This window comes from Sciurus carolinensis, chromosome 3, assembly GCF_902686445.1.
Source record: "Sciurus carolinensis chromosome 3, mSciCar1.2, whole genome shotgun sequence".
NCBI classification, from domain to species: Eukaryota; Metazoa; Chordata; class Mammalia; order Rodentia; family Sciuridae; genus Sciurus; species Sciurus carolinensis.
The window spans coordinates 11,451,615-11,470,991 of record NC_062215.1 but is presented as its reverse complement, the minus strand read 5'-3'; the positions used below and the strand labels follow the sequence as shown (position 1 = coordinate 11,470,991).

General features: G+C 51.6%; 1 protein-coding gene across 1 annotated transcript in view; it reads left to right on the top strand.

Moving 5' to 3' along the window:
- Arsg (arylsulfatase G) overlaps positions 1-19,377 on the top strand; it is a 90,108-nt gene that overhangs the window by 19,580 nt on the left and 51,151 nt on the right. Inside the window, exon 4 of the mRNA XM_047546419.1 lies at positions 18,685-18,872. Coding sequence (XP_047402375.1) covers positions 18,685-18,872 — 188 coding nt within the window. The remainder of the gene's footprint in view (positions 1-18,684; positions 18,873-19,377) is intronic.

Genomic DNA, 19,377 nt, shown 5'->3' with positions numbered 1-19,377 from the left:
CTGCCTGGCGCGTGGTGGGCGCCCACGTCATGTTCATCCAAGCAGCCATACTCCTGGATCTGAGATTGTAGGTGTCCACACACCGGTTAGCCACAGCGTGGACTCTGGAACCGGGCTGCCCGGGTCTGTTCGTTGCTGGCTGTGGGACATTGGGCTAGTTACTAGACCTTGCTGGGCCTCACTTTGTTCATCTCTGCAGTTGGACGGTAATGGCGCTTCCGTGACTGAGGTTGTGAGGAGCCGATGAGGTGGGTCGTGTGCGTGTTTCGAGGGTGGTAATGACCCACAGGTGACTTGTGGGAGAGGAGGATGGCCAGCGGGGGTGAGCGGGGGTGAGAGGGGGTCCCCACCAGCCAGGCCAGATGCTGCACTCATTTGAGTCGCGGTTCGGAGGGGCGCGGAGGTGGCCGTGCGACCGTACTTGGGCACAGCGCTGAGCGATGCGTTGACTCCGCACCTTGCTCTCGCTTCCTCCCCGCCCTGTCCAGTCCGTGGTGCTGCCGGAAGTCCTAGGCCGTGGCTTAGCAAGGTGTCAAGGGTCAGCACCTACCAGTCCAAGGTCAGAGGCTTCCAGGGACTTGAGGCTGTTTCTGGAAAGGGCCTCGGTGAGGAAGGAATTGAGTTGGTGATTCAAACACCTGGTTTGATTTGGTTTTCTGTTCTCAGAACTGATCTTTATTTTTTCCCCCTTTCTGGTATTGGGGATTGAACCCAGGGGTGTTCTACCACTGAACCACACCCCCAATGTGATCTGGATTCTTTATTTTTGAGACAGTGTGTCCCAAAATAGCCAAGACTGGCCTTGAACTTAGCATCCTCTTATCTCAGCCTCCCGGGTAGCTGGGATTATAGGCATGGGCCATAGCACCCGTCTCAGAATGGAGTTTGGGGGGAATTCATCCACCCTCTTCCGCCTCGGGACTCTTTTTCTGAGCCATGCCGCCTTGAGAATTTTGGAGTAACTAAAGGAGCGTCCTGCGGGGGACTTTGGTAGGGTCTTGCCCTCTGGGGCCCACTCTGGGAGCTGGGACAGAAAGAACATTCTGAACAAGACCCATGTCACCAAGACAAGGACCCTCCTCCATTGTGTGACCCCCTTCCAATTGTGTGCCCCCTGGGATACAGTGACCCAGCTGCAGGGCCGGGGGGACCCTGACTGGGGAGAGGTCCCCTGGTCCTCTGACCTTCACCGGTGACTCTGAGTGGTTTGCTTCGGGAGTTCCCATTCCGTCTTCTCCTCGTGGGCGCTCAGCACTGCAGTCAGGGAGCCTTCCATCCTTGCACTTGGGCAAATAGGTCAAGTAGATGTAAAAGTCACGCGATGACCACATACCCATGGGGGAAGGCGGAGGCTCAGCTGAAGAGAAGGCAGGGTTTTGTCTCATGGCTGTTTAATAGAGGGGGACATTCAGAAACACAGTGACCTACGTGGTAGCCAATCTAGAGGAAGGAACTTAAATACTACCAGCAGGGCCTTGGCGCCAGCCTGCTTAGCCTGAGCTTCAAAGGCGCACTTCCGACCGCTATCCTCAGTCCTCTTTAAAGCCCGCCATGCTCAGTCATCGGACATGAATCTCCACTAAGGACTGGCCAAGGGACAAATGCAGGGAGACCCCAGCCAGCTCTGCCCTTCAGAGATGTGTGTCCTGGTGGCAAATATGGACAAGATACCCACTTTGAGGATGCAGGAGGGGGATGCAGGAGGGGGATGCTCCTGCCCTGTCTCTGCCCCTGGAGCTTTTACGTCACCCGAGTCGGATGTAACTGACTTGACAGATTTAGCACAGCACTCACACGTGGGTCCCAGGGAAGACAGTAAAAGCCTCGGTGCTGGGCTTCTCGCCTTCCGGATGGCGAAGCCCAGAGTGAGAGGCCGTGTGGAAGGTGGTGCTTTGGGACTCCAGGAGGGGACAGGCATTTCCATCTCGCAGAGCCAGGAGGGGCTCCTTAAGGGCTGTCTCTTGGGACCTGAATGCCCAGACCTTGGCGATGATCAGAATTACAGATGGGGGGCTGGGGCTGGGGCTCAGTGGCAGAGCGCTTGCCTGGCATGTCTGAGGCACTGGGTCGATCCTCAGCACTGCATATAAAAAAAAAATGAATAAAATATAGGTCCATCCACAACTAAAAACATATATAAAAAATTAAAAAAAGAAAAAAGAATTAGAGATGGAGAGGTAAGGGTGCTCTCGGCAGCCTGGAGAGCCAGAGGGAAGGCCCAGAACAGAGAGGTGCTGTTCACTTAGCACTCCCGGGCACTGTCTAGACAGAAACCCGGGCTCTCCCTGGCTTGAGCTGGGCCGATGGGCAGAGCAGCTGGTGAGGGGCATGGTGTGCAGCGTAGACCTTTGGACTTGATCCTGAAGGCCTTGGGGAACCTTGGGAACTTCAGCAAGACTGAAGTCCTTGGCCTGCATGTGAGATGGAACGTTCCAGCGTACCTGGGATGATCCAAAATGGCAACCCAGAGCCGGGGGCACATCACAGGGCCCTCCAGGATGGCTTCACGCTGTGGTGCAGAGAGGTGTCAGATCCGGGAGGCCGGAGGCGCCATGCCATTTCCTTCACTGTGTCCTTTGGGTGTGAATGTACACATACCCACCACGAGAGGAAAGAGCCTGGCGGATCAGCCAGGGACCGTACCGAGCTCAGCTGCCAGGAACCTTTTTTAGAAAGGGCAAGGGCACAGCAGATGAAAGAGTAGTGACAGAACATTCCACATTAACTATTTGCTACCACATTTGCTTGCACTTGACAAAGGGCCTGTGGTCGGTTATCCCAGTAACTTCCCTTCGCCGCCTTTGAGGAACAAACCAACTCTCGTCCCATTTAACAGAAAGCAACCTGGAGTCCGCGCCCAGCTGCCCGTCCGTTTGTCTAAGTCATTTGAGCATCTTCCCCTTGACCCCGGCCCCACCCTGTCCCTCTCTGCACACAGGCCACAGCAAATGATTTCTAAAAACTGTTTCCACCTCCAAAACTTTAAATTATGAATGGAGCAAGAATAGTTTTTATTCCAGTCACATAGCAATTTAGAGAGTTGCCACAGAGAGCCTCATCATCTACTTTAAATTCTTTGTAAATGAAGACCGGACACGCTTAACTTCGCAATGCTATGTCTCTCCAGGGCTTCGATGGCAGCCTTTCCAGAGCAAGCCTTCCCTGATTCTAATGCACGTAATTTATGCAACGGCAAGTTGCTTTGGTTTCTGTCTGGCTGTGTCTTAATTTGTGCTGATTTTCTTGTTAACAGGCTGCTGTAATGTCTGGCTCCGTATTTCCAGTTCTGGTTTACAATGTATTTTCAGACTTTAATGAGGACCCCTGTTGGTGAACTGGCCTGAACCTGCCCAGATAGATTTGGGGAAAAACAAGAGAGCTTTCCAAATAACAAGGCCATTTTAGTGCTTATTAATTAGTCCTCACCAAATGGAGACAGAGGCCAGGAGAGGGGGAAGAAGGGATGTACAGTTCTGCGGTTCACTTTTTTTTTTTTTTTTTTTTTGGTACTAGGGATCGAACCCAGGGGCGCTCTACCACTGAGCCACATCTCGAGCCCCTTTAAAATTTTATTTTGAGGGGGCTGGGGTTGTGGCTCAGTGGTGGAGTGCTTGCCTAGCATGTGTGAGGCACTGGGTTCGATTCTCAGCAACACATATAAATAATGAATGAAATAAAGGCCTATCAACATCTAAAAAATATTTTTAAAAAATTTTATTTTGAGACAGGGTCTCACTAAGTGGCCCAGGCTGGCCTCAAACTTGAGATCCTCCTGCCTCAGTCTCCAAATGGCTGGGATTCCAAGCATGCGATGCCCCGCCCAGCAACAGTTCAGTTCTTAAGGCTGCGAATTTTGGGGGGAGGCTGTTGAGTGGGTACCGTCAAGGCTTTCCAAAGACCTGGAAGTAAAGGGAGGAAGATTTTTTTTCCGAGAGCTAAGCTATGAACTTTAACACACCGTGGGGAAGAAAGCAAGCCCTAACCGTGTCAGCTTGAGTGATTATGTGAAAAATGGCCAACATTTCCCCCCCCCATTAAACGACCTGAGTTTCTTTCTTGGAGCCTTGTTTGTTCATTCACCAGTTACTACAGCAGCAGGTGTGCCCCCACTCCCTGCCTGGGGCTGCAGATGGAGCCCTAAACTCCATCCTCATGGAATTTACAGTCTGCAAAGGAGCTCGAGGCTACCTCTTCCTGGACAGATGTGCTCTAGCGATTTCCACAGGGATAGCGTTGATGGTGCTAATATGAGACCACCCAGGGCAGAAGTTAAAAACAGGACAGGGATGACATTCGAGCAAGGTGTGGCTGTCACCACCCAGCTGTGCTCCTCAACTCAGACTGCGATGACAGACATCTTAGGCGGGGTAGCTTATTTGTTTATTTGCTGCTGGGGGATGAACCCGGGTGCTTTACCACCGAGCTACATCCTGGTCCTTTTTATTTTTTATTTTGAGACGGGGTCTCCCTAAGTGGCTGAGGCTGAACTTGAACTTGCACTCTTCCCGCCTCAGCCTCCCAGGTCGTTAGGGCGGGCACCATTGTGTCTGGTTCGATTGGGTGGCAGGAAGTCCAAGATCAGGGATCCGGTGTCAGCCGGGTGGGCTCTGTTGAGCACCCTTTTCTGGCTTGCACCACCATCTTGCTCTGTTTCCACGTGGCAGAGACACAGAGAGCTCTGGTTTGTGTTCTCTCTCTCTCTCTCTCTCTCTCTCTCTCTCTCTCTCTCTCTCTCGGTGATTCTGGTGATCAAACCCAGGGCCTTGCCCACTCCTCTACCGCCAAGCCCTCTCTTCCTCTTTTAATAATAGTACTCAGGCTGGAGATATAGCTCAGTTGGAAGAGTGCTTGCCTTACATGCACTAGGCCCTGGGTTCAATCCCCAGAACTACCACCAAAAAAAAAAAAAAAAAAAAAATATATATAATAATGGTATTCATCTCATCTTGGGGGCTTCACCTTCAGGATCTCATCTAAATCTAATTAACTCCCAGAGGCCCCACCTCCAAATGTCACCACATTGGTGATTAGGGCTTCCAAACAGGAATTTTGGGGGAACAAAGCATTTAGACCATGGCACCAAGCAAGAAGAAACAATGGTCAATGACCAGAGACTTGGGAGGCTGAGGCAGGAGGATCCCAAATTCAAGGCCAGCCTTAGCAACTTAGTGAGGCTGAGTGGTAATACACCTCTCGAATCAACCCCCAGTGCCAGGGTGACAAGGAAAAAAAAAAAAGAAAGAAAAGAAAGAAAATGAAAAAAAAATCGATCCACGGTGGACAGAAGGAAGTCCCTTTGGCAGCCTCCGACCCCTTCTCCACAGTCCACTTGAGCACCTCAGCATGAACGAACTGCACTCTTGCCAAGGCAACCCGTGGATGCTGACTTCCTGTTTAACTTCTGCTCAGGAAGAAAACATGTTGACCACTCTGACACCCTGCTCCCGCGTCGTCCTGGGAAGTCAGCTGGACACGGCACCGCTTGTCCTTCTCAGGTTCACGGGGCTGATGTGCGTGTGAGTCAGGCCGTCAGTTCCGGCCCCAGCAGGAACGAGTCTCAGGATCTGCCCAGCCAGAGACCAACCGGCTCCTGTAACACGGTGACCTAGTTAATGTGAGGCCCCCTGCGGGCGGCTCCGTGTGGAAGGAGTGTGGGGATTTGGTTTGGCTGGGCCTGGGTTCCAGTTCTAGCTCTGTCATCTGCTTGCCGACTTGGTCTTCAGTACAGCTTGGAGGTCAGACTCACACTGACCTCAGTTTCCTTGTCTATGAAATGGGAATTCTGATAACTTTTTTTTTTTTAAGTTTTTTTTTCTCTTCCTCTTCCTCCTCCTCTTCCTCTTCCTTCTTGTGGCACTAGGGAGTGAGCTCAGGGGTGCTTTACCACTGACCTACCTCCTCAGCTTCCCACCCCCCTACCTTTTTTTTTTTTTTTAATTTTGAGAAGGGTCTCACTAAGTTGCCGAGGTTGGCCTTGAATTTGAGATCCTCCTGCCTCAGCCTCCCTGGTCACTGGGATTACAGGCATGTGCCACCATGCCTGGCCAGATTGTTTTAAAAGTTAGGAGAAATACATTCACGCATCCCTTCTTAGAGATATATCCTGAGAAATGGGTCATGAGATGATTTTTTTGTTGCATGGCCATCATAAGAGTGTCCTTACCCAAGCCAAGATGGCCGCGACCTCACTAGCCATTGAAATAGGAGGACTGTCAGACGGACCTTCTCATGCAGGGCTTGACTGTATGCACAGGATGATTGGGGTGAACTGGGGACACAGCTCAGAGGTTGAGCACTCGCCTAGCATGTGCGAGGCACTGGGTTCAAGCCCCAGTCCTGCAAAAAAAGATGATTCGGGTGGTAGCCCTTTGGTAGATGGTAACTTTTCCTGTTATGAGAAAAACCGAAGCTGATGCCTGTTTATCCTTTGGGTCTCAGCTCCCCCCACACCCCACACACACCTCATCAGAACATCTTGTGCCCGCTGTTCTCCCGGCATCTCATTCACCAAAATTGTCCTCCTCCCTTGCGGAACTGTGAGTGACTTGAAAAGGGACTTGTCTGCTCATGGTTACGTGCCAGGCCTCTGTCCTGCTTCCCCTCCAGTGCAAGAGCCAGGACTCTGGGCCTAAGTGACAGAAACCCAGTGTGGCCAGGGTAAGCACCAAGGGGCACGGCCCGGCTGGGGAACTCAGCCCCGGAGAGACAGTTTTTACTCTGTGCTACTGAGCCAGGGGCTCATTCTTTGGAAGATGTGGCCCCTGCCCTTCCGGGCTTCACCATTCTAGCTTGAGGGCCAAAAAAGAGCTATTTCTCTCTCTCTGATCAGAAGATTCCGGGTTTGGATTCTGAATAACCCTGTTGGAGTCTTGGGCTGCAGACCTTATTGCCAAAAACGGGAGGCTGTGCTTCCTGATGGGCTCACACTGGGGGGAGCGGGACGGGCAGGGAGCCCCCCTCGGCACCCCACCAGCCGTGCGGAAGGTGGGGACCCCGCTGATGTGCTTACCGTCTGGCTCAGAGGAGTGTCCGCATGCGACAGGGAGGGCGGTGGGAAAGGGCCCAGACTCCGGAAGTCAAACGTGGTGGACTAGGGAAGACTGTGACCATGGTGGGTTTCGGAGGCCAGGTAGGGGTTTGGAAGGGCAGGAAGAGGCCAAAGCCCTCTGGGCCGAGGCCAGCAGAGGCGAGGGGCTGGGCTGGAGGGTGGTGTGGGCCGTGGGGGCCGCTCTGCAGGCAGCTCTTAGCCCCCAGGGCTACTGCACCCAGAGTGAGCGGCTTTAAAGCAACACACGGCCTCAGCGCCGGAGGCTAGGAGTCCAAGACCCAGGTGCCGCAGAGCCACGCTCCTTGCAAAGCGTGGGGGATGTCCCTTCCTTCCTCCGGCTTCTGGTGGCCCCAGGTATTCCGTGGCTTGAGGCAGCATCGTAACAGTCTGTCTGCATCTTCCCGGAACCTTCTTCCCTCTGCATGACTTGTGTCTTCACATGGGATCCTTCTGTGTCTCTCTCCTCTTCAAGGACTCCTCCTCCAGTGTCATCTCAACTAACTAGACCTTCAGTGATCACATACGTGTGTGTGTGCGTGTGTGTGTGTACACATACATATATATATATAAATTGTGTATTTTTTTATTTTTATTTTTTCGTTTTGAAACAGAATCTCGCTAAGTTGTTGAGGGCCTCGCTAAGCTGACCTTGAACTTGCAAGCCTCCTGCCTCGGCCTCCCAAGTTGCTCCCAAGCGTGTACCCCTGGGCTGGGCTCAATGACCCTGTTTTGAAATGAGGTCGCATTCTAAGGTCCTGGGGGTTAGAACTTGGCCATCTTTTTGAGGGTCACAGTCTAACCTGTTGGGGTCAGCAGTGGCTCAGGAGGCTGGAAAGGGTAGGTTGAGGTTATGACGACTAAGCAGAAGTCAGTCCCTGAGGACGGGAGATGACTGGACGGTCATGTGCTGGCATGGGTTAGAGAGAGGGGCTTGGGCGAGGGGCAAGGACCGTGCGGACCTGGGCAGCGTCGCCGGGACTGAGGTGAACGAGGTGCTGCCGTGTGTCACACTGGCTCTGGGTTCGGCTCTGAACCCAGGCGTGTCCGTGGCTGCCTTCCCGTCGCTCTGCCTCCCGGGGAACCTTCCTCCCGCTCCCTGACGGGCTCACCTGTTTTCCTGGCGCATCTTCACACTTGTGCTGGAGCATCATGGACACAAGGCTGTGGTTTCTTCCCTGCGGCTTCCCAGCTGGCCCTGTTGTGGTTGAACTAAAACAGCAGCTCGCGGGTAAAGGGTGGACGTGACCAGCGCGCGCGTGTGTGGGAGGCAGAAGGACCCGCGGAGGGAGGAAGGTCGGGGGCGCCTCTGCGTGTGCGCAGCCGGGTGCTGCGGAGATGGGGTCTTGGCGCCCGCGGAGAAGCCAGGTAAGCGGCCAGCGTCGCCGCAGCTGGGCCACCCGGCTCTCTAGACGCGGGGTCGGGAACGCTCCCGCTCCCGTGGAACTCCATTCTAGACCAGGGGGCAGGGCGCCCGCAGGGAGCTACGTCTGTGAACAAGATAAGGTCTGAGAAGACAAGGGCGAGGGACGACAGACCAGGGAGTGACCCGGCCACGTCCCTGAAGAGGTGAAATGGTCACTGAGACCCAGTGGACAAGAAAGGGTCAGCCGCGTGGAGACCAGAGCAAAGTGTCCTGGACAGAGGGAGCATGAGGCGAGCCTGGGGCAGGAACGAGCTTGGGGTGTCCTAGGAGAGCCACTCCCACGGAGGGACCGTGCGGGTGACATCAGGCGGGATCCAGAGCACCGGGGTGGCAGGTCTCTGCTTTCCCGGTGGCCCATCTGAGGCTCCAGCTGGGACCGTCTGGCGTCCGCTCCAGGGGCTCTCGTACCGTGTGCAGAGGGGACTGCTTTCCCTGTGGTCCCCCTCTGGCTGCCCTCGGTGCTGAGAGGAACACTTGTCCCAGAAAACCTGTGACCCCTCTGGGCCTGTCCCGTGCTCGGTTCCCCGGCTGCGGAGCTCTGATGGAAGAGCCGCAGACCGCGGGCCAACTCGGGATCTCCTTCCATCGCAGTGAGAGTCATTGGAGGGTTTCCAGTTGGGGACGCCCACTAGCCACGGTGGGCACGGAGACCCTGAGGTGGAAGTGGGGCCTGGGTACAGAATGCTCGCTGCTCGGATGGGGACACTCGTAGGTAAGTGGAGAGAAGAGGACGGTTCGGAAGTCCAGCTGACAGGCATGCCGACGGTCTGACTGTGGAGAGGGAAGGACAGATCACGCTTTGCCCGGGAAACGGCTGGGACCTGGCGTTGTCTCCTGAGACAGCCAGCGTGGGAGGGGAGGAACGGGTGTGCAGCAGCCTGTCGAGAAGAAGACGCACTGACCGGCTGGCAAGGAAGCTACCCCATGCCACGCAGGGGCCATGTCTGGGGCAGCAAGACCAACAGGAGCCTCACCCGGGCTCTGGGAAGACCAGCGGGCCAAGTCCTGTCCGATGCCTCCGCAGGGCCGTCTTCATGAGCAGTGACCCAGGCAGGTGCGCAGAGACCCGCGTTTAGGGGGACCCCACCTGGGTCGTCTCCTCTGCTGTTGCCAGGTTGAAATGCTCAGCGGTTTTTGGAGTCAGGACCCTGGTTTTCATTTTGTCCTGGGCCCTGCATATTACGCAGCGGGTCCTGCTGTGGTGGGTAAAGTGAGGATGACCGTGAACTTGGCCGTCCCTTCAGAACTACGGGTTCTCACCGGGAGAGATCCAAGGGCAACAGACGCACATGGCTTGATGCGTGTGACGTGCTTGGAAAGGCACCTGGATTATAGGAGTGTTTCATGAGCATCATGAGAGACTTAGGCGAATGGTCAGCAGGACCGCCTGGGGTGGGAGCCAGGAGGGTCCCTGTGCTCCAGCCTCAAGAGGCGCGGCATCGGCCGAGCGGGGTGGAGCTCGGGTGGGAATCCCAAGGACAGCCGCTGCCTGACCAAGAATTTTGCCCTGAATTTTGCCCCAGGAGCTGGGTCTCTGTGGTCCCAGGATGTCTGGTTCTTGGAGGTGCTTTAAAGAAAGCTGTGCCTGGGAATGTTACCTCGGTCACCTGGAGGTTAAGAGGAGAAAAACTGCGACGTCCTTGCAGGTCCTGGAGACTCAGGGCGGGGGACGTGCTGGCAGCTGGCATGAGCTGGCGCCCAGAGCCCGGAGCTCCCTGGGGCCCTGCAGGAGCGCCTCGCTCAGCTCCTGAGATCCTGGTGGTGCCCGTTGGCGCAGACACCTTCTCTGTCCCCATTCTGTCAGACAGAGGCACCGCCTGGCCCTTTCCAGGAGCGCGGGCTTCAGGGCCGGAACAGCTTCCAGAAGGGCAGGGCTGGGAGCTCAGTGTGACTTCCTGCACCGTGGGGACAGCCCTGCTTTGCTGTTTGTCACCTTGAAAAATGGTGTCAGAGGGTCACTGGAGAAGAGATGTCACCGCAGGGCGGTGAGGTGTTCCTCCAGGAGCAGGGAAAGACCAAGGACGAGTGGGGGTCCTGGGTGAACGTGAGGGGAAAGAGTGTCAGCACATGTCCGTCAGGGTATGCAGGCTCTCTCTCTCTCTCTCTCTCTCTCTCTCTCTCTCTCTCTCTCTCTCTCTCTCTGGCAGTGGGGATTAAACCCAGGGGCACTTTACTACTGAGCCACATCCCTAACCCTTTTGATTTCTTATTTTGAGATAAGGTCTCCCTAAATTGCTGAGGTTGGCCTCAAACTTGGCAAGCCTCTTGCCTCAGACTCCCGAGTTGCTGGGATTACAGGCATGAGCCACCATGCCCGACGAAATGCAGGGTGAATGCAGAGAGTGGAGAGAGAGCGAGAGAGAGAGAGAGGAGAGAGAGCGAGAGAGGAGAGAGATGCTTTTGGGATTCCTGGAAACAGTGAGGGGTGGGCATGGGAAGGTATGTGGGATGATGTGGATCTGAGCATCCCAAGCCTTAGGGTCTGGTGGTTCTTAGCATCTTTAGGCTGACGTAGTCTCCGTTATCTGATCAATATTAATACTGTAAAGTCCCCTAAATGATAGGTTTCTGAACATAACCTGTTTCTCTTTGCATAACGTATTTATTGGTGGGATAATAAACGGTGTCCACGGTAATTTTAATGAGTGGGTGAATTTATAGGGACTCTAAGATTTACAGATTTCCCAGACACTCGGGAGTGAAGGCCCAGGAGAGAGATGGTGGTGTCTTTCCTTGCCCTCCCTTTGTGTCCCCTTTCTGCCTGTTTCTTTGGTTTCTTCTGCCTGGAGGGCGTGAACACAGCCTGGGTTTCTGTGGCAAGACCTGCTCTGTTCTACCAAAGCGAAGAAGGCGACCGCGTCACCTGTCAGCATCCAGTTGGTGGCACCTGTTTTGTGCTGTGCTGGGCACTTAATAATGAACCAGGTACCACCCAGTGAGAGCCGGATGCTGTCCTCTTGTGGGGTGCAGAATACCAGGCTGCCCCCCCTTGGCTTCAGATAACAGCCATTTTTCTGTAGCTCAGGTGTTGGGGTCAGGAATTCAGGCACCTCTCCACTGGGCAATTTCTCCTCTCCACATTCTGTCATCTGCTGTGGCTCCGTAGGATCCGGCGAGCGGGTGGTCAGGCCGGGAGATCCAAGGTGGGTGTCATCTCCACAGCAACAGCCTCATCCGGGGTCACGTGCCAAAGCACCCGCAGATGGCCTCTCCAGCCTGGAGACCTCAGGGTAGTGCCCCTTCTTCTTTTTAAATTAAATTTTGTTTTTGTTTTTGCCGTCCTAAGAATTGACCCCAGGTGTGTCCTACCACCGAGTCACAGTTGAACCCAGGAGTGCTTTATGCCTGAGCCACAGCCCCAGTCTTTTTCTATTTTCTGTTTTGAGACAGAGTCTCACGAAGTTGCCCCGGTTGGCCTCAAACTTGTGATCCTCCAGCCTCAGCCTCCAGAGTGGCTGGGATTACAGGTATGTGCTGCCCTGCCTGGACACTGCATTTCTTATATGGTGGCTGACAAGACTGTTTCGAGAGAGGAAGTCGCCGGGTATGGTGGCGCACACCTGGAATCTCAAGCGGCTCGGGAGCCTGAGGCGGGAGGATCGCAAGTTCAAAGGCAGCCTCAGCAATTTATCGAGGTCCTAAGCAACTTAGTGAGACCCTGTCTCAAAATTAAAAAAGAAAAAAGGGCTGGGGTGGCTCAGTGGTTAAGAGCGCCTGGGTTCAATTCCTGATACAAATAAATAAATAAAGGGGAAGCAGAAGCTACCTGTTTTGTAAGACCTGAACCCTGAAACCAACACCCTGTCATTTACTTCCATGTTAATCTGCTGGTCAGAGCAGTCATAGAACCTGTCCGTATTCAAAGGGAGGGACACGGATCCCACCTCTCAAACGGGTGGGATGTCCAAGAATGTGTGGCCTTTCCAAATCTGCCCTCAACACAAAAGCAAGGAATTACAGTTCGCTGTTGTCCGGAGATGCCGCAGGTGCATGGTTACGTGGTCGGGGGGCTGCCCCCTCGCTCTGACTGCTCAGTCCGGGCTTTCTGGAATAAGTGAACGAGGTGATAAATGACCCCTGAGTTATAAGGAAGTAACTTTCTCATCTGAGACCTAGTCGGCCTCCGCTCCTTCCTAGAGGTTCTCTTTGGGTATTTTCCTTTTGGTCTGTTTTTTAACAAAATGTTACTTAGATGACCTGAAATGAGTCATTGTAAGCTGTTAAAATCACTGACAATTCCATGACCTTTGGCACCTTCACAATGTGTGCAACGGCCATTTCCATTCAGTCCCAACCCATCCTCATCACCCCAAGTACACCCCGCAGCCACTCGGCAGTCACTGCCCACTCCCCTCTCCCCAAGCTCCTAGCATCCTCTGGTCACCTTTCTGTCTCTGAATTTACCTATTCTGGATATTTCATATAATTAGAGTTATATGGTGCATGACATTTGGCTTCTTTCACCCCCGTGTGTGTGTGTGTGTGTGTGTGTGTGTGTGTGTGTTGCAGTGCTAGGGTTTGAACCCAGGCCCTACAAGTACTAGTCAAACACCTCACCGCTGACCTACACCCCAGCCCCTGTCATACTGTTTTCAAGGTTTATCTGTGTGGTCGCATGAATCACTACTTCATTCCTTTTTTATTGCTGAGTAATATTTCCCTGTATGGACATACCACATTTGTTTCTATCCATCCACCTCTGGATGGACACTTGTGTTCTTCTCACCTTTTGCCTATTGTAAATAGTGCTGCTGTGAGCCTGTGTGTATTAGTATTTGTTGGAGAACCTAATTTCAATTCTTTTAAGGGCAATTCCTAGAAGTAGAATCCCTGGGCCATATGGTAATAGATCTATACGATTTAAAAAATGGTTTTGCCTTCTCATTTCTAGGTTTGAGTATATTTTTGTTTAATAGGAAAAGACACAAGATGTGAAAGAAAAGAGAAAAAGCATAAAAGCAGGAATCCACTCTGTTGGTCTGCAGACCTCTTTGCCCTCGGGTCATTCTCTGTGCTGATGCCAAACCCTGGTGAAGGGCAGGGTGCTGGGTCCTTCTTTGCCTTAACCAGACTGGGGCATCTCCGTGGGGCACCTCTAAGGGGTGTGAAAACCTTAGCGACTCATAGGATTTTAGCTTACAGGGGTCCTGGTGCCCAGAGAGGGTGTGTCGTGCAGCCCAGTGGACAGAGGGGTACCCTGCTTCAGCCTCTTGGGCCTTACCCACCACCCCTCCTCCAGCCCGGCCTTCACCTCCCTTCCGCCCAGTTAGGTGGCCTCACTTGCTGAGGTCTGGGGAGGCCTGCAGCCTTGCCAGCCACCCCTCCCTCCCTCCCTCCCGGCAAACCCTCCTGTCATGGCCCCGCTCGGTCTGGTTTCTGGGTCTCTGAAACCTAAAAAAACCTTTTAACGTTATAGATTTCAAACAAAAAGAAAAATCAAAAGAAAAGTAAAATAAACACCAGCCTCGTTGTCCATGGTTAATGTTTTGCTGATCTTACTTACAGTTAACTCTATAAATTAGGTATTTGTTTCCGCGGAATCATTTGAAGGATGCAGACACCATGTCCCTCGTTACAAACACTGCAGCCGGCCGCCCTCAGAGGGAGAACGTTCTAAACCCCAGCGCACGTAGAGGCTGAGGCAGGAGGACCGCGAGTTCAAGGCCAGCCTGGGCAATTGCAGGACCCTGTCTCAAAATAAATTTTAGAAAGGGCTGGGATGTAGCTCAGTGGTTGAGCAACCCCGGGTTCAATTTCCAGTGCCAACAAAAAGGGAATAAGAACATTTTTACATGCCCATGATACCATTATTATCCTCAAATTTATAATAGTTCTCTCGTATCTTGTATCAGTCCACATGAACATTTCTTTAATTATCCCCCAAATGTGTGTTGTTAGTTTATTTGAAGTGAAATCCAGTGAAGCATCATGCATTTGGTTTAGTCTCTTTAGTTTCCTTTGACATAGAATATTACTCACCCCCAATCCCATTTTTTCCCACGATACTCTGTGTGTGTGTGTGTGTGTGTGTGTGTGTGTGAGAGAGAGAGAGAGAGAGAGAGAGAGAGAGAGTGAAAGAGAGAGAGAGATGCTAGGGATCGAGCCCAGGGCCTCATGCATATTAGGGAAACACTCTGTCACTGAGCTACACCCCCTGGCCCCCTATTTATTTTATGGTGAACCAGGATCTCACTAAGTTGCTGAGGCTGGCCTCCAACTTGCAAGCCTCCTGCCTCAGCCTCCTGTAAGCCTCTCTAGGATTACTGATATGTACCACTGTGCCCAGCAACACTGATGTTTTGGAGACTAGACTAGTTGTCTTGTAGCGATGCCTAGGTACCGATTTTTTAAAAATGTATTTTTAGTTGTAGATGGACACAATACCTTTATTTTATTTTTATGTGGTGCCGAGGATGGAACCCGGTGCCTCATGTAGGAGAGGCGAGCGCTCCACCACTGAGCCCCGGCCCCAGCCCAAGGTATACTGATTTTGTTCACCGATTTCCTCATGGTGTCATTTAATTTGTCCTATTATCTGTATTTCCTGTAACCTGGAAATGAGGTCCAGAATTTTGATGAGATTCAGGTTAGATGTCTTTGGCAGGCACCCTTGATCTGATGAACTTGATAACACATCCCATCAGGGGACATTCGAGGTCAGGGGGCCCGTTAGTCGTGTCTCTGAAGCTAATCACTTTGTAAGGAGGTAATTGCCAGCTCTGTCCAATTTATAAGTGACCCGGGGTGACATGCTGGGACGGCGTGAGCACCAGCAGCCACTCCTAGTCAATTATTACGTGGGGGAGGTTTTATTTTTGCAAAAATGGTGACTTGCCAGGCCCATTTCCTCCCTGCAGGCTGCTGCTGTCCTTCCGTGAAGGAGCACCTGTCCTCATCACCCAGGGGTGGCCTGGGGTCACTGCAGATGGGCAGAGTCCCTGCTTCATTCTTTCCCTTCCATTACGAAGTTTGGGTTGGGAAGTCAGAGTCTTGTATTCCTCTCCTGTGACAAATGACTTCCTTTCAGTGTCAGTTTGATCTTACAGATTTTCATCCATTTGTGGCTGATAATAATTATTCTTCTGATGCTCAGATTGCCCCAAACTTAGCCAGCAGGAGCCCCCCTGAGCTGGCTTCTAGGTCTTCATTTTTTGGCTAAGATGTCCTGGTACTTCCCTTCCCCAAAGCTGGCGCTAGGTATTTATCCACATAAATTGGATTATTTTTATTGTGGGATGGAGTTGAAAACAGTGGGGTGTAGGTGTATTTATGGCTACTGGGTGTTAAGGTACAGCTAGGAAATACACAGTTTTAAAAATCACCAGTCTATAATGACATTTTTACACTATAGGGTTTTCCCCTTAACTTTTTATATCTTCTTTTACATTTCATTACACTAAAAATCTTGGCTCCTGTTAGGAATAGTAATATAATTTCTCATTTGCTGCCAGGTGTGGTGGTGCAGGCCTGTAATTCCAGTGAACAGGAGGCCAAGGCAGGAGGATTGCCAGGTTTGAGGCCAGTCTCAGCAACTTAGTGACACCCTGTCTCAAAATAAGAAATTAAAAGGTCTAGGGATGTAGCTCAGAGGTAAAAATACCCTGGGTTCAATCCCTAGTCCCACAGAAAATTAAAATAAATAAAGAAGTAGCTTATTTGCTTTACTATATAAGTGAAATTGTTTAAAAATATCAATAGTTCTACTGATAATACAGCAACTGAGTGAGGTTTAGGCTTTCTTTTTTTTAATTTTTAAAATATTATTTGTTCTAATTAGTTATACATGACAGAAGAATGCATGTATACATTTTGATAGATCATACATAAATGGAGTGTAATCTCATTTTTCTGGCTGTACGTATCGTAGGAGCACATGGGTCATGCAGTCATACATGAACATGAGGTAATAATGTCGGTTTCATTCTACTATCCTTCCTTCCTCCATACCCCTTCCCCTCTCTTCATTATTCTTCCCTATCGCCCCACACCCCGCTTTGTGAATTAGCTTCCACATACCAGAGAAAACAGTCAACCTTTGGTTTTTGGGGATTGACTTATTTCATTCAGCATGATATTCTCTAACTCCACCCCTTTACCAGCAAATGCCAGAATTTCATTCTTCTTTAAAGCTGAGTAATATTCCACTGTGTATATACACCACATTTTCTTTATCCATTCATCTGTTGAAGGGCACCTAAGTTGGTTCCATAGTTTAGCTATTGTGAATTGAGCTGCTTTGAACATTGATGTAGGTGCATCACTGTAGTGTGCTGATTTTAAGTCCTCTGGGTATAAACCGAGGAGTGGGATAACTGGGTCAAATAGTGGGTCCACTCCAAGTTTTCTGAGGAATCTCCACACTGCTTTCTAGAGTGGCTGCACCAATTTACAGTCCCACTAGCAATGTGTGAGTGTGCCTCTTCCCCACATCCTCACCAACACCTATTGTTGTTTGCATTTTTCATAATCGCCATTCTGATTGGGGTAGGATGGAATCTTAGAGTAGTTTTGATTTGCATTTAGGTTTAAGCTTTTCTTGCAGTTTTAACAACTTTGTCTTCTGATCTGTATACAGCCACTGTGTGCTACTATCACTGGGAATGATTCTTTACTCTAGTTGTCTTTTTTCTTGGGTAGGGTACTAGAGATTGGACCCAGGGATGCTTACCCACTGAGCCACAGCCCATTTCTCCTGCCCATTTATGGGAAACCACTTTTATTTATTTTTTTTTATAAATTAGCCTCTGGCTTATTCTTCCAATGTTTCCTTTTGCAAAATGAGAACATCTTGCTTTCCTCCTGTGGAGAAGCGTGTGCTTGTGATGGTCACAGGGTGAAAAGGAGCTCCATTTCTTAGATGCCAGTCCACGTCCGGCCTCCTCTCTGGAGCCTCCGCTAGTCCTTGAAGCTTCACCACGTTCTTTCTACCGTCTGGATCCTCGAACATCCCTTGTCCCTTTCCACCGTCTCTCTCGCCCTTGGGGTGCCTATTACACACTCCTGTGCATCCTTGTCACACTCAGGGCTCTTCCTTGCTAGCAGATGCCTTTGCTGCTGGAGCTCACTGCTCCTGTCAATCATTCAAACTAGCAGCTCCAGTTTGATTGACAAGGCACTTCACTCATCCCTCTTCCCGCTTCTGCAAGTGAACAGATTACCAGCTCTCCGTTTCCATCAATCATTTAAAGATACAAGGAGCTCAAGACTCGTGTTAAGATGGTCTTTCCTGATGCGAATCCACCCTCTTCTCATTGAGCCCCCTTTGGAGCAGCGAGTAAATGGACTTGCTTCCATAACTCTGAAGAGGGTGCATGTTCCTGACGGGTGGGGCACGGGCTAGAGTTCTGTGTTTTGCCACAGTGTCTAAAGCAGGGCTGGACACGCGGTAACATATAACAGATTTCGTCAGTTCTTGTTATTGGCAGTAGTTGCATTTTGTAAAGTCCCTGTGAACTCTGAGTTAGTGAATACGGAATGGGGCTTCTCAGGTGTGTCCGTCTAGGATGCTTCCCTCAGTGGATCAGGGCATACCCGTGTTTTATGTGTGTTTCTGTTTAAAGACACCTTATTTAATACATATATTTCCGATCCATTAACCTTGAACTCACAGGCAACAGCATTATAGCTCCTTCCCGAACAAAGCTTAGGTAACATGCCCCGTTTCCGTCAGGCCCAGGGCAACCTTCGCAGGCTTAGGAACATGAGTCAGCACTTCAGCATCACCTGTGAGTGACATTTTGCACCAGGAAATTACCAACGAAATGCACAAACATGCAGAAACCGTGGCACTCAATAGGAAAGGATGCTTGTTTATAGCCTGAGCTGAAATAAGAAGGCCAAGGGTCACCTTGCTTCACTTCAGCTGGCAGTATGCACAACTGGTGACTCAAATTATTTGCAGGCCTGCCTCCACGTGGGAGCAACCCTAAAGAGCGTCCAGTATTGATCTGGGGGCTTAGTGAGTAGGCGACTTTGAAATATAGAACTTATAAATAAAGAGGATCGACTGAATATGTCGGATTAAATAGATTTGAATCAGCTGCGTGATCTTGGACAGGTGGCTTTCCCTCTCTGGGCTTCATTTCCTTACCTGCTGCATGGCGGGGGATCTTTAAACTTTCCCGGAGCCCAGGGCTGCACTGAGTGGGATGGCCGTTTCCCGGCCTTGGCTTCCTGGGGCTGGCGGGTCCTGACAGCGTTCATTTCTACGCAGGTTTGTGGACTTCCATGCAGCCGCCTCCACCTGCTCGCCCTCCCGGGCCTCCCTGCTCACCGGACGGCTGGGCCTTCGCAATGGGGTCACGCACAACTTTGCAGTCACCTCTGTGGGGGGCCTTCCGCTCAACGAGACCACCTTGGCGGAGGTGCTGCGACAGGCTGGCTACGTCACGGGGATGATCGGTAAGCGGGGGCGCGTGCGTCCGCTGCCTTTACTCCGGGGGCTGCCTCACGCCTGCAGGCTCGGCGTGCTCCAGCCGAGGCGTGCGTTCACTTCTGGCTGCATGCATTTGGCAGGCTTTCTGCCAAGAGTGACTGAACTGCCCTCTCAGTGGAGGGGAACGGATGCCGAACCCTTCTCCACCCTGATAAAGAACCTCAGGGTAGGTGGCTGCGCTCATGAGCTTGGCCAATGTGTGTGTGTGTGTTTGGGGGGGGGGGGGGGGTCCCTGGGCCTCCTCGCCTGCAGCTCTGCCTCCTGCAGCATGTGGCTCTTGATGTCCTGTCTCTTGCCTCCTGGCAGCTTCAGTCCCTTTGACTGTAATTTGGTCCAGGGAAGGAAGGAGAGAGGTTGTCCACTTTTTTCAAGAATACACAATGGAATATTATTCAGCCATAAAGAAGAATAATACTATGGCATTTCTCAGATACATGGATGGAAGTAGAGAATATCATGCTAAGTGAAATA